This window comes from Colossoma macropomum, unplaced genomic scaffold, assembly GCF_904425465.1.
Source record: "Colossoma macropomum unplaced genomic scaffold, Colossoma_macropomum, whole genome shotgun sequence".
Taxonomy (NCBI): domain Eukaryota; kingdom Metazoa; phylum Chordata; class Actinopteri; order Characiformes; family Serrasalmidae; genus Colossoma; species Colossoma macropomum.
In genome coordinates this window covers 5356060-5371980 of record NW_023494795.1, presented here as the reverse complement: position 1 = coordinate 5371980, position 15921 = coordinate 5356060, and the positions used below count along the sequence as shown (strand labels likewise).

General features: G+C 37.0%; 1 protein-coding gene across 1 annotated transcript in view; it reads left to right on the top strand.

The window, feature by feature from the left end:
• LOC118815270 (exostosin-1) overlaps positions 1-15921 on the top strand; it is a 327211-nt gene that overhangs the window by 253795 nt on the left and 57495 nt on the right. Inside the window, exon 2 of the mRNA XM_036581272.1 lies at positions 11244-11337. Within this exon, the coding sequence (XP_036437165.1) occupies positions 11244-11337 (94 nt within the window). The remainder of the gene's footprint in view (positions 1-11243; positions 11338-15921) is intronic.

The following is a 15921-nucleotide window of genomic DNA, read 5'->3' as shown; positions in this document are numbered from 1 at the left end:
ACCTCATTTCTTAACACTCTGCAAGGTGTTCTTTTAATCAAATGCTGCTCCTACTTTTGGTGATTGTAGCTAAACAGTTTCATTTGTAATTCATTGATCCATAGCACTTGTTCCCAAAATGCATCTGGCTGATCTCGATGTTGCTTTGCACACTTGAGATGTTTACTTTTGTGAATTTCCTTCTAATGATTCTTCCATGCAGATCATGTTTGCACCAGAAACACTATACAGTAAAACAATGCACAGTTACTCCTGTGCCAGAAAAATATTTGTGCAGGTCGCTTGGTGTCATATAGGGGTTTTGCTTTGCCTTTCTGGCCAGCATACAGGCAGCTCTATCTGACAACTTGACATTTGCCATGACATGTTTATGGCATGGTTATGTAAATGTGATGCAACAGGGTTCAAGTATTAAAGTATTAGCATAAATAGAAAGTATTATCATAATTTGTTCCAATTAATCCATAAATGACCTCAATTAAAATGCCACCAATAAACCAAATTTTATATTGTTAGACTTCACAGATATTAATCTTTTCTTTAAAGACTATTGTATCCAATGTACACTAAAGATTACAGGCTTGTTTTTAGCACCGCAGCTGTTAATCCATTCACATGCAGAGAACTCACTACACTTTGGCCCAGGGTTATCTCATAGTTCTCCTCAGCATGGCTGCTTTTATAAGAGGTTTATGATGCAGGAGGTGCCACACTTGAAGGAACCATGGCCCCAGCTGATCACTGCCATAGCACTCACAGCTGCGCGATGATTTTCCCGGCTTAGTGTCTGTCCGCGGTCCTCGCACAGCCCTTCAAACATCACCTGAATATGGATTACTTCATTGTGGTCTGTACATTAGACTGACAGCAGTACCACCTGTAGTGAATGGCTCTTCTCTGCATGGGGTCTCAGAGCTTTGGAAGCGATAACATATTCTAACATCCTTAGAAGTCGAGAGTTATTATAGTGATTTTATTTGTTCTGCTCCATATACTCTGTTTCTATTTACAGTTTATGAGGTGGCCTAGATATGAATGCCTATTTTAAAAAGGTTGTTTCATTCTCTTTATTAACAAAGCAAGGTTGCCTCTCAAATGTACCAGGTGTTTTGTTTTGTTTTTTTGTTTTTTTAAGACTCAATGCTTTGCTAGGGTTTGCAATAAAAGAAGTAGTCGCATTCAGAGTCCCTGCTGCAAAACTTTGATTGTTGTTTAAGTAGATAACACCATTAGCATCCAGCAGAGGTTTGGCCTAGGAGAAAATGAGTTCTATCGTGATTCGTGCTGGGCTCTTAACAGTAACATTTCCGTCCCCGAGCAATCTCATTTTAAAAGTCCTATTAAACAGGTTTCATTCCATTCAGGTTTAGGTGATGTTTTATTGCTCTTGCCCACTGATGAAGCCTCCAGAGCATTGTCACAGTAAAAGAATCAGTGTTGAATTAACTCTTAGCACTCAGTGAAGTCCACTGTTTGGCTTTTAGGCTTTAGAAATGAAGATACTACTGTGCAGGAACTTTTTGGTGAGGCTATGCTGTGTGCATATATGTGCTCACATTCACATGTCCATTAGATCAGTGTTACTTGGTTGCATGGGTTCTTCATTTGCCAGCATTCATTCATAAAAATAAAGGTGCCTGAAGGGTTCTTTGGTGCACTCTAGATGCCATAGAAGAACCAATTTTGCTTCCTTTGCCTTATAACTCATTGGTATTGTTGTGTTATTGGTTCAGTATCTGGTGTCAACCAAAGTAGAACGAGGTTCTTGGTTCTTTTGAGTGGTTCTTCCTCATGCTAATAGGGAGGTTCTCCTTTTGAGTCTTGGTTCCTCTCAGTGCTTCCTTCTCATGCTTTTAGGAATGTTCTCCTTTTGAGTCTTGGTTCTTCTTAGTGGTTCTTCCTTGTGTTTATAGGGAGATTCTGGTTCTTCTCATTGGGTCCTTCTTATAATTTTAAGGACTTTCTCCTTTTGACTCTTGGTTCCTCTCATGGGTCCTTTCTCATACTTTCTGAATGTTTCTCCTTTTGATTCTTGGTTCTTCTCAGTAGATCTTCCTCCTGTTTTTAGGGAGCTTCTTCTTTGAGTCTTTGTTTCACTCAAAGGTTCTTCGTCATGCACATAGCTTTTCCTTTAGAGTCTTCGTTCTTCTCAGTGGTTCTTTCTTCATTGCCTTAGGAAGGTTTTCCTTTAGAGTCTTCGTTTCTCTCAGTGTTTCTTCCTCTTGCTCACACAAAACTTTTTTTTTGCCACTGTCACCTTTGGCTTGCTCACTTGGAGCTTAAACCTATTTCTGTAAAGCTGCTTTGTGACAATGCCTGTTGCCAAAAGTGCTATTCAAAATAAATTTGAATTGAAATTGAATTGAATTGGTTATTAAACCATTTAAATTCCAGCCAGCAGGTCCAGACTTCCATTCCTTACTCCTATAATCTTAGAACTAAGCCAGTTTTCTATGTAATTACTGAATAAAAAGCCTTAGAATATATAACACTTTGTTGATTCCCATTTAAGGGGTAATTTCCTCAGTATATCAACTTGAAGTACAAAATCTTGATTTCTTTAATGTCTACTTTTTCTATTTTAGTTTCTTCTATTACCTGTTATGGAAAGTATAGGCCTGCAATAAATGTACCAGACAGAGACCTTTATTTTTACAAATGTTGGCAGAGCTGTATCGAGGCTCAGTAAGAAGTAAAGGTCAGTAATAGAGCTAAAGACCCTGTCTATGGTGGAACTGTCAAATAGAGTAAACACTATCCAGAAAAAAGAAAAAGAGCAAAAACAGGTTGAGTGGTAGAATGAGAATGGAAAGTAAAGACTGGAATAAATGGAGAAAGTGCAGAGAGAGAAAGAGATGGTGTAGACTTAAGGAAGCCTAAGGGAGGAGTGAGAGAGGTAGAGAGCGAGTGTGAGAAAGGGAGGGAGAGAGAGAGAGAAGGGTTGAGGGTAAGCCGAAGGTTTCCTGTAATGAAGAAATAATTAGATAGAAGAGTGTGAGCTTTGGGTGGTATTAAAGGGTTTTGGTGGTCTCAGTTATGAGGAGAGGATGGAAGGGTCAGAGCAAATAAGGATAGGAGAGATATCTCTTATTTTCTTTCTCTCTCTTACTTTTATCCCTATCTCTTTCTCTATTTTCCCCTTTCTCTTATCTTACCTTCAAGCTTTGATTTGCTCCGTATCACATCCACTCTCAACACACTGTTGTCTCTCTCTGTTGCTTCATGCTGACATTTAGAACATATAGCTACATGCATAATGTAAAGGCAGTGTCCTGTAGCCTTTTGTTGGTTATAGTAGCCATGATGCTGGATGTTCTTCCCGTTTTATTGTCAATGGATGGTGAAATAGTGTACCATCCTTCTGGCAATGAAAACTTCACTACATGCATGATCTACTCTGATCTACTACTGATGAATGGGTTCCTTATCTAATGATTTTTGCTGATCATGAAAGATTGCAGCCTATACAAAGCAGTGCATGGACAATGTGTGATAAGGTGTGTCTTTATTAGCCAGTGTTGTCCATATATTTGAAATCCAAATAGAACTTGTTCATACAAAATTATGAATGGGAATTGGAAGGCCAGTTCAAGAGAACCTTAACATGAAGAAATCAGTGAAAAAGAATGTGCGGCAATAGATACCAAGCATTTAGTATGCGCGTTAGCACAGCTAGATAACCATTTCCTCAAATGTCCTACGCTGGCTACCATTCCTTTGGAGCCATTTCACACAATTTCTTTCATTAAAGAATATCTGCTAAATTGTTGATTCCCAAAGATCTTTAGCCCTTAAAAGCATAGTTATCACAAGAAAAGAGGTCATAGCCTTCTTGATAAAATGTAGCTTTTAGGGCTGTTACCATGTTAATTACACATTTATTAATTTAAGTAATGGAATTACTGAAAGTTATAAAAACATTCAGAAATAAATACATTTTCTGAAATTTAATAGGTAGTATGTATTTTTTTTTTCTTATTTTGTGATGTAATCAACTTTTGTGAACTAATCATAGATTTTTTGCTTGAATATGGTATAAAAATATTAAATAAGCCTGAGCCTCAGTAGTTAGACTTGATAGCTCAAACTTTTGGCTGCCATCAGCCTATCAAATTTCAGCATGCTTTTGATAGGCTTAACATTGACCATTCATAGTGAAACTTAAGTGGTAAAGTATGTCAAATTTCAATAGAATTGGCCACTGGTGGGGTGCTGTTAAATCAAGTATATATCATCCTCCTTTTCACTTGTGGACATGAAACAGGATTCATTTAATGCCCTGCCATAATCCCTTCAACTTTGCAGTTGCAAATGTTTTCATGAAAAGCAAGGTGCTTTTTTTGTTTCATTGTTTAAAACTTGCACTTTTCAAACTAGTCCTAGGATTTCCATCACTTCAAGTTTGGTCCTTAAATAATCTGAGATGTTTGTAAATAAATATTTGTCAAAATATTGTGTTGTAACAATATATTGCTTTAAAATCAAGAAATCAGTTTGGGTGAGCTTTTAAGTCAGTTGTCTCATAGTTATACATTGGCTGATTATAGCCAAAATTAATATGTACGTATTAGATGATGTTATTAGGAGATAGGCCAAGTTTTGTTGAATTGGTTTCTGGCAGCGCTCATCCTGTTCCAATTAGCTAAGACTGCAACTTCTCTTGCTCTGTTTAAAGCACAGATATTTAAATGATGTCAAATAACACAACACCTAAGACTACAGCTTTTTTGATTTTGATTTTCTGCTATTTTAACTATAGCAGCTCAATGATAAGAATTCTTTGCCTGATTTTCATAAAATGTGTCCAAAGGAGGAGCTATAACTAGATTTGATCATTAATACCTATTTGGCGAATAGTGCCTGGATCCTGAAATTGCTGCTTGTGGCTATTAGAATTTGATGTTATTTTGTGTACAGTTTTGTTTTGTAGAAAGAAATGTTTTTATAATGGATTAGAGAATGTATCTTGGATGTAAATGTAATTCAAAGCTTAACCTACTGTATCATAAATTAATCTATTATTGTAACATTTAAATAGTATCTGTAAGTTAAAATTACTGTTTACTTCAATTTCTTCCTTGCTTAAATGGTTCATTGCTGACTGTTATATTAAAATAGACTACACCATGTCTGCTGCATATCTTGTGATGAGATTAGCCAATAATTTCTGAATGTTACTCAGATATCATAGACACTAATAGACATTTGACCTGCATTGCAACAGCTATGTAGCATGTATTGTAGCATGTACAAGATCTCTGGAAAACCATCAGACCTGTTTATTAATCATGACCAATTTGCCCCATGTTGTAGTTTTCACCAGATAGCTGACATTCTGGGAGCTAGCGCACGCTTCATTTACAGCATGTAAAACTGATGCCCACACAGCATCAGAAGACAGCTCAATGTGCTTGGAGGAGAGCACTCACCTCTGTGCCAAACAGATGCCCTAAACTGGCTAGCATTGCTCTGTGTCAACTCTGCCATCCGCTCCCATCCAATGAGAGAATGGCTGCTAATGCTCTTGTGGACTTCTGGCCAAAGATGGCAATGGCCCCAACCCAACTGCACTTGTAGAAATGGTTCTTCAGCTTGTGAAGCTCCTGAGGAAAACAGTTTTAACCCCACAAAAGCAGCTATTTTGGAGTTTTGATCTACTCTTCTCTTTTAACAACATTATTTGTTATTGTAGTTATTGCATTTATTTAGAAATATAAAGAATATCTTTATTTTTTGTGTAACTTACAACACAATAGGAATATGCTTCACACTTTAGTCACCTGTCTGGAGCATGAGCTGGAGGGATGGCTACAGCATTTGAAAATAAATCTGCCTTCATGGTGTAATTATAGCTATTAAATCTATAACTCTAACACAATGGTGGAATAGACTGTTTCATAGCTGTGTTTACTGGAGGCAGACATATCTTTACAAAAATATAAAAATCAACAAAATTAACCAGTGTCCATGAACATTTTGAGCTGAACTCATTAAAGAAATATAGCGTAAATACATTCTAATTAAATAAAAGTAGAAATGTAAAGTTAACTTGTTTAATCTCATTTTCTCAAACTATTGTTTTTTGCTGTAGTAGAACAAGCTCAAGCTCATTTTACACTCTACTCATATAGATTTGCTGAAATTAAACTTTCAACATAATTTAGTGAATTTATTACTTTTGGTATCAGCGAACTAACTCTTCACAAACTTAAGGCGAAAACCACTAGGCTTGTATTGTTACCAGAGGAAACAGACCATTAACATTTGTCTATTTATCTTAGAGACTTTCTCATTTTAATTGTCAGTGTTTATGTTTTTTTTTCTGGGTTTCATTTAATGCAGTAAAATGCTGAGTGACTCACTATGGCGTTTTGAGAAATTGAGCATTACCGAAAGTCATTGACCGTGACACACCTTAGAGGTGAATGTCATCGGTGGTGTGTGCACCAATGGTTTCAAATTTTTGGATGCTACATGTTTGGAGTTTGGAAACATCATAGTGGCGGGAAGCAGTGAGCCAAATTTGCTGTTTTTCAGCCAATGCTAAACTCAAAGAACTTAGAACAGTCTCTTGTATGTGTTAAGAAAACAAGTCAAGCTGATATTAATTGAACTGGCCTATGTTTAAAATGTACTTAAAGTATTAGCATTGAAAGAATGTAATTATTTCAAGCGTTAAATCAGCCAAAGTCAACCAAAGTCAAACAAAAGAGAAAGAGTCTTATGGGGATTTCCACCTTGCATCATGAGATGCATATTCAAATAAATTAAGTCTGCCGAATGGGATCTTTGAGTTGAATATACTGACATTTAGTCTGTTGCAATTAGCAGCCAGAGAGGCTAGACAAGATTTTATTGGCTCCCTGCTCTATCTATTTGCATATTTGGTGTTTCTTTCCTCTTGTTTTACCTACCTTTGTGTTGTCTTTCCACCTACACTCTTAAAAAAGATTCTTCAAGGGCTCCTAAGTAAAGAAAATGGTTCTGTTTAGAACCATGAACACTCAAAGAACATGCCATAGATGGTTCTATAAAGAACCTTTTTTGAAAATAGCACCAAAAAGGGTTCTTCTATTGTTACAATGTCAAGCTTGTAGCAATAAAAGAACCCTTTTTGGTGCTACATAGAACCCTTTTCAACAAGGTTGTATATAGAAACATATACAACAGATCCCCTGTCAGTCTGAAGAACCATTTAATGTTGGAAAGAACCCTGTAAGCATGCAAATGATTCTGTGATTGTTCATGGTTCTGTATAGAACCATTTGTTAATAAAGAACCCTTGAAGAACCATCTTTTTTAAGGATGTAGGCTATCCTCCTTTGGGTGTATTCTTCAATTTTGTATTTTGGTTAACCACCTAGCCTGTGAGAAAAGCTGTGAGAGGACTTTACCAAATGATCTATTGCTGGGCAATTTTTAATCTGACTGGGCACTGCAGTGACCACTTTTGAACCAGATAATTGGACCAAAATAGGTTAAAACAACACTAGCAAATCAAGCTCAATGAACCTTAATGGGTTGAAAATGATAGTAGGTGCAGTTTGGCCTATTTTAGTAAATTATGCTGGATCAACAGACTTGCCTTATTTTAAAAGAAACCCATTAAATTTTGTGGAAATTCTTTCCATAATTCAGTTATTTTCAGGTAAGGGATGATATCCTTGCCACAGTTGTGGTTTGAAGTCCATATTTGTGCTCTGAGGGAGGAAATATATTATAATATTTTCCTTAGTGATGTGAATTCTTTCTTTCTGAAAGTGTGCTCTGAAATTCAACCATTTGGCAGCATGGAGCTTCTTTTATATAGTGATAGAAAAGATAGTAGCACACAGCAACCCCAAGTTCCACCTGTTGATCCATTTTACTGTGGACAATGTGGACAATATGCTCCTCAAATAATCAGGGCACTGATTTTAATGAGAGACAAGAAGTCTATGAATGTATCACCAATGAGATGTTAGGTAAGATGTTATGTTTCTGCACTAGTTGTTTGCCATTGTGCTTCTGTTAATGTAGTCAGTTTGTAGCATTCATGCATGCCTGGCCTTGATTTCCTGGTGATTGCATCATGTGGTCTCGCAGCAGGACCAAGCCCTCGTCTTTTTCAGAGTGGTGGGGGGTTACATCAACTTCAACTCAGTAGGCAGTCTGTTCTACTAAATTACATGAAATGGCCTTGACTGACTAGCAGAGATTACAGCACAGAGCTGTCAGGCAAACATTGTCCTGATGGACGAGAATCAAATGCCACTCCATTTGATTCTAGATTGAGATAGCTTTGTTTCCATCGATGTACTTCATAAAGACCGTTCAATTGACCTATCCATGCTCCCACACCCACAAATGCATGCTTTTATAGAGACTATTGCTAAGTCCGACAAGCTTTACAGAACGCTGGCACAAATCACATTCAATCTAATGGGACACTATAATGCACAAATCAGTTTTTGTCATAAAATCTAACTTTAGAAAGAGTTATTCACTTCAAATGATGCTGATTGGCTGCACCTTTAGGACAGACTAAGTGTGGTTTTCTTTTATTGTTAAGTAATTGAGCTGAATTTGTCATGGTAGCAGATTCATTGAGTGCGTTTACGTACACTGAATAATCCAATAAATGCAGAAAATCAGATTTTGTCAGTAATCCGATCAATATGTTTACATGCACTTGTGTAATCAGATAACATGAAAACTCCAGGTCTACATGAGTCAGGCTGTGGTCAGATTTCTGCTTTGCAACCAGCCAATAAACTCACAGAAAAGACGTGACGTAAACATAACGTAAAACAGCTTTTTTTAAAACATTGCGCCACTTTACCTGAAAAAATGAACATGCATCATCTAGAAGATAAAGAAAATTTAAATCCTTTATTTCATCAAGCATGTACATTTCAATGTTGCACCAAAAGTGTTTTGCTGCCATCTCGCAATGGCAATGCTGCTCACTTATATCCAGTACCGCCATCTGTTTTCACACATGCGCAGACTGAGAATTGAGAAAGAAATCAGAGTAAGAGTTTACATGCACTGAGAAATCTGATTGTTCAGCTAAAATCCCTAATATGATTTCTAGACCTTACCCCGATTTTAGAAATCGGAGTATGCTATTTACATGACCATTTGAATAATCATATTTCTGCAGAAATCCGATTATGATCAGACTATTGAGTGCACTTATTGTCATTTCCAACCTGGCTAGTTTCAATTAGCTACAACAGCACAGACCAGCTGAGTAGTGTACCATTTCACACTTGAATTTTAATTCATTAGCTTTCTTTGGAATTTTGGTGAATGTTCAGTAAAGCTTGTTGAGCCTGGCAACAGATGCTATGAAAGGACACATTTGCAGGAGGAACTAGGATACATCAACTGAGTATAATTTCACCGACACTGTCCCATTGAAGAAATAAGGCACCGTCTTTTTGACGGCCCCATGCACATACGTTTTTGGGGGCAGACCGTCTAATCTAATGTTTCAGAGTGTTAAGAGTCTTTCATAGAGCCTAGCTTCAATACCTATTTTTACAATATCAAAAACTTGGTTCAGTGAACTACATTAGTGCCTAATATCACCATTTGTGTGGTTGTTTGGTGCTTCATCTTGTCATTTGTTTAGATGTTTAGTTTTAGCTTTAATTTTTGGTTTAATTATTTGTGAATTCACCTTAAAGAGACCATATGTATTATATAGGTTGTATTTTTAGAGCTGTGACAGGTCAAATTTACTGAGGTGAAATCACCACTGGGAGGTGGTACTGCACCAGAGGGGGCTCCCAAGAGCGATCAAGTTAGTGGAAAGTGGGCCGACCCACTAGATCTATTGGCAAAGCTGAGCCTCATCTTGCTAGTCAGAAATAAAAGAAGGGCCATATTAGATTAGATTATAAAGTGGATAGTTTTGATTCTAAAATCTGATTCAAAGTACTTAAAATACTTGATACATATGCTAAAACTATTGTGCTGCACATGGACTGTTATGCTGCTCACATGGACCACTGAGTGTCCAGATAGATGAAGTAAGAACCTGGCTTTGTTTAAATGGAAGGGCTAAAAACTTAGTTACGTAACAACTAGACAAAAGATAGCAAGCTAATCAGGCTAAAAGACAGCTAACAAGCTAAACTGCCCCTCCATTAAAAAGTGCTGGGCTTTGAGCTGAAGTAACATAATTTACTGAATGATTCAATATACAAAGTAAAGACTATATTCATGTCTTATGCTCTTCAAATGCCCATACTTTTGGTCACATCTGTCTTAAGCAGAATTAAATACCAGTGTGAAAAAATTGTGGTACCATTAGCCTGATGCTAACACAACACAGGAAAGCCCATTGCGATGTTAGTGGAAATTAGCATTATCATTGTGGTGGCAATTTGGTAAGCAGAAACTGGGCTTTTGCAATAAACACTGTATGATATTTTCATTTATATAATAATATAGCTAATAATTAAAAAGTCCATGACATGACTGCAGTATGCAAAGATGGGCGACTGAAAGTTTTTGTCTGGCAGTGCATGGTTGCAACAAAACCACTCATTTGTTGGTAGAGAAATTGCTTACTACTTAAATTAAGTACTGAATATTTGAGTATTTTATCATATTTTATGTTGATGTTTTATAAAAGCAAAAAGCCACTTGGTTGTGTGTTACAGCAATTTTACCATGGCTAAGGGAGTTTATTCTGCTTTCTGTGGTGCCTAATAACAGCACTTACTCATGGTAAAATCACAGTCATACTTTGTAGCTTTATTATACTGACCAAGAGGGCACCTGTACAGTCAGAGGGCAAAAAGGCAGATGCATATGCCCAGTTCCTGGCTTACCTAACCTGGACAGCCACTGTACTGTCTCTGTTTTTTAAGGCTGCTCTCAACTTTATTTGATTTTATTACACATTATTTTATCACTTGTTTGGAAAGCACTGTGAGCAGCTGCTTGTGGGAGTGAGCTCTATAAAAGTTTACTGTTGATATTAAGTTTAATATTATTTAATATGGCTGTACTGTAGATCAGAGAGAGACTGGTTCAGACAGTTTGGGTTTTTAAGCATGGTAGCAGCACATCGCTGAGGCTTTGTAGAAATTCTGACAAGTTTATTTAATCTTCATTGCCATGTTGACTAGAGGGAGAAACTGTTTTTGTTGTTTGTGTGACTTTTGTACGTTTTTTTTTCTTCGTTCTTCTGAAAGCGAGCTCTGATCTCTTCTGACACGTGTGTGTTTGTGTGTCTGTCCTTGCAGATTTGATTACCAGGAGCTGCTACACAACTCTACGTTCTGTCTGGTTCCTCGCGGCCGGCGGCTCGGCTCTTTCCGTTTCCTTGAAGCCCTGCAGGTAGGCGGCTCTCGACTTCGCCTTAATGAAAACGCCCCGCAGGACTCGTGCCTTACACACACACACAGACTCCCAGAGCCGTTCCTATGGCAACCGGCGCTGCCTGGCCGTTCGGGGTCTTGTGGCTACAGAATGCTGATGTTTGGGTTATTGGTATTGACATTCTGTCATTTTTTTCAAAAACAGCTAAAGAAGATTCGTGTTCAGTACTGAGGAAAGAATTATTACCCTCTCTGTCTCTCTCTCTCTCTCTCTCTCTCTCTCTCCCTCTCTCTCCCTTTCTCTCCCTCTCTCTCTCTCAGACCCTACCTCTGGCTATTGTCACCTAATTTTGTTTCTATTTTCTATTTCTCTCCCTCTCTCTCTTGCTAATGTACTTTTTCTCTCTCTCTCTCTCTCTCTCTCTCTCTCTCTCTCTCTCTATCTCTCTCTTTCACACACTCTTGCTCTCTCTACCTCTTTTTCACTCTCTTCTTTCTTTCTCTCTTCCTCACAATCTCTTTTTATTTTTCTCCCCTTTACTCTCCAACTCTCTTTTCTTTTTCTTTCTTTCATTGTCATCTTTCTCTCACTTTCTCTTATTTTCATTGTTGTCTATCTCTTTCTGTTTGCTCTCTTTTTTCTCTCACTCTTTTCTATTTCTGTATCTCTTTTTGCTTTTTTCTTTCTCTTTCTTTCTCTCTTTTTTCTGTTTCCCTCTCTCATCTCTCCCCTTGCTTTCTTTCTTTCTTTCTTTCTTTCTTTGTAGTTCTGTTTTATTCTCTCCTGTATCTCTTCTTCTTTGTGTATCTCTCCTCTCTCTCTCTATTTCTCCTCACTCTCTTATTTCCCTTTTGTTCTTTTTTATTCTTCTTTACTGTCCTTTTCTTTTTTCTTTCAATTTCTTTTTCTTGATTTCTCTATTTCTGTTTTTTTCTTTTTCTGCCCCTTTCTTTCTTTCTTTCTTTCTTTCTTTCTTTCTTTCTTTCTTTCTTTCTTTCTTTCTGCCTCTCTTTCTCTTTCTCTCTCTCTTATTTTCATTCTCTTTTTTTTCTTTCTCCAGTTCTCTTTATCGTTCTCTTATCTTTCTCTCTTTTTCCTGTTCTGCTTCTCTTTATCTTTTCTCCCTCCCTCATTTGTCTATTCCTCTTTCTCTTTCTTTTTCCTCTTTCTATCTCTCATTTTCATTCTTTTTCACTCACTTTCTTTCTATTTCTGTCTTTTTCTCACTATACCATTTTTCTTTCTCTCTTTCTTTTTCTTTCCACTCACCCCCTCCTGTCTCTTTCCCACAATCGCACTTTCTTTTTCTTTCTTTCTTTCTTTCTTTCTTTCTTTCTTTCTTTCTTTCTTTCTTTATTCTCTTTTTCATGTATCTCCTCTCTGTTCCCCCTCTTTTACCTTTTCTCTTTCTTTATCTTTTATCTTTCTCTCCTCTTTTTTCTTTTTCTGTTTTTTTCCATTTCTCTCTCATTCTCTGTCTTTTTTCTCCCACTTCTCCACCTCCCCCCCTCTCTCTCTCACTCGTTCATTAAGTAAGCCCTCCACACAAGAGTTTTATTGAAATTCAGAAACTTCCCAACAAATGTCTGTGTCTTATAAACAAACAGTAAATCTTTTCATTAGCAGGCGCTGAGCGCAGCCGCAGCCCAAATTGTTTAGCAGAAATTAACTTAAGCTTTACCCCATGCATCAACTAATGAAGAGAAACTACTTCTGCAATAGTCCCACTCTTTGTTCTTCTGTTGACTGAAAGGGTTTTGCATTTTATCGTGGCATGTAAGTGCAAACTCATACATTATTTATTACATCTAATCAATATTTTGCTTCTGTTAACTATTGTTTTGGTTTGACTTTTTCTTAATGGTGTGCACCATTGGTTGTTTTGGGAACATTTGTTTCCAAGGAAACACTACATTTGCACCTTTAGTATAAGAATTCCAATTACAATTTTTCATTTTTTTTTTATATTGTTTTGCAGTGTTTTCTTAGTGACAACAAAAGCACCACATTTACTTTTGCATTAAAATGTAGGCATTAGGAACAAAACTAATCATGTCTCTGTAATAACTGTATTATTACATTGTAATTATATCACGTTACTACTAAATGTGAATTGGGCAATTTTGGAATTTACTCTTACTTAAAATTAAGGCATTAGGACCAATGCTATCATGTCTCTGTAATAACTTTATTATTACATTGTAGTTACATGTCTACTAAATGTGTATTAGGCAATTATTGCATTTACTCATATGTAAGATAAGACATTAGGAACAATACTATCATGTCTCTGTAATGAAGTTAGTACATTGTAATTACATGTCAACTAAATGTGTATTAGGCAATTATTGCGTTTACTCATACTTAAAATTAAGCCATTAGAAACATGTCTTTAAAAATATATTTAAACATTGTATTTACTTTTTTTTAATTAATATTGGGCAATTATTGCAGTTACTTGTAGATTGCAGTCATAAACCTACAAAATCAAAGTATGTACCTTTAATATATCAAGATCAGCATTAAATCAGATGAAAACAAGTACAGAATGTGGCTTTCTTGGGTGCTACAACAGTACAAGGCCTCTGTAATGGTTAAATTATTACCATGTAGTTACATAATTAATTCAAATGGATGGATGCTGAAAATTAACAGCAGAAAAAGAAATAGCTGCACATTACAAGGAACATGCAACTGTGTTACATCATGTTAGAAACATACTGCTATTCAAAACAATATTATTACATTGTAGCTACAATTGTATTGCATATTAATAGTGCAACTGTTGCAGTTATTCTTAAATCTATCTTATAATATTCCCCAAAATTTAATACACAAATACAAACTTGTCAAAAATGCTTCAAACAACAGCAGAACAGAGAATATTTGGACATTAAGAGGCAGATGTGGAAACTGTGAGTTCATTTTTTTCACTGCAGTGGGATAATGTGGGCTGAGGGTGGGCAGAATCGCAGGTAGCAAGTCACAAATTGGACTTCCCACTTCTCTAAGAGGATAAAGGGGACAAAAAGGCAAGTCCTGTTGTTTTGCCTCCCTCTCTGTTTCTCTAATCTCCCTCCTCCTTTCATGTGCGAATCGGAGGCTTTCAGTGCTGGACGCTTGTGAAGAGAAAGCTACATCAAAAGGCTTTTAGACGCACTGCAGTCTGAGCAGTGGGCCATCTCAGGAAAGCCCTCTGTCATTAGCCAGTTCAGTGTGCTATAATATGAAGTAGTGATAGATAGAGGGGTGGGCATGCGTGAGGGGAGACCTAGTCCAGTTTTGCCCCTGACACTGAATCTGAGCTGATATTTTTGTTCTTGTAAATTATTCAGCCACTGCAATTGTACAAACCTTTTTATGCAGCCACACTAGTGGCCATTTCTTTTGTTTGTTGATCTGCATTCTTTTTCATTTTTTTTTGTTGCCAGATATGCTAAAATGACTGCAAGCTCTCCTTTCTGTTGCATTTTTTTCTTCTTTCATAACTGCCATTGCTGTTTGTTTATTGGTCCTGTTTGATTTCATGGCATCAGCTCCACTCACAGCCCCCTCAAAAGTATTTAGCATCTCTAACAGTGCAAAGTGTCCTAGAAACACCTACACTTCTTTTTATGAATGCTTTCCACAGTGTGTTTGGTGGTGGTTAAGTTTTATTTAGTTTTTCCATATTTTCACCTCTTTGACGGTGGCCTAAATAGAGCTTGTTGGGGTAAACTAGCTCAAAATATATGTATCAAGTATAATTCTCCTCACTCTCTCTGGAGTAGGATGGCCCTCTCTCCCTCCCATCACTCAATAGCCATGTTTACATGCAGCCTAATAATCTGTTAATAATCCATCTAATAGCTCAATCGGAATAGAATACATCCATGTATACACCTCAATCGGAATAAGCTAGTCCGATTGAGGCCATTCGGAATACAATTCCTGTCCGATTAAATGAGGTGGGTAATCCTGTAAATAATCTGTTAAACAGAAGAATAATATCCATGTAAACACCTGTATCTGATTACATTCCCAGTCAGAAAGTTTCAGTACGTTCTGCATGTGAGTCACGTCATAGTGAAAGTTTATAACATCAACATAGCGGGAGCAGAAACTGGTCTGCAGAGAAGATGAAGTTTATGCTCTGATCTTTAAAAGATCTCGGCCTTCTTTAATAAGGACATGTGAAGGACGTTTTCCTGAGTCTGACATCATTTTAAAGTAATTAAAAACACAAGCACTGCTCACTGCTGCTCGTCTCACTCTGACTGGACTCACGTGATGCTCGTTGTCATGGTAACGTCTACACTAAGCTATGCTCTATGCATGTGCATAATTTTGGATCTGATTACTTGTAGTGCAGCATGTAAACGGAGATTTTCCATCAGATTGTTGAGTAGAGTGAGCATAAACACCTCAGTCTTAATCTATAATCACAGAATGTATTCAATCGGATTGGCAAAGATCTCTGCATGTAAACAGAGCCAATGTGATGCAAGCCAACATGTATGTTAGCTGACATAACAGAACTAGCAGTTAGGGTTCTCCTGCAAGCGTGTTGAGCTGTTCAATGACGTTGCATTAGCGGCAATTTGAAAAGATGTGGTGTGGAGC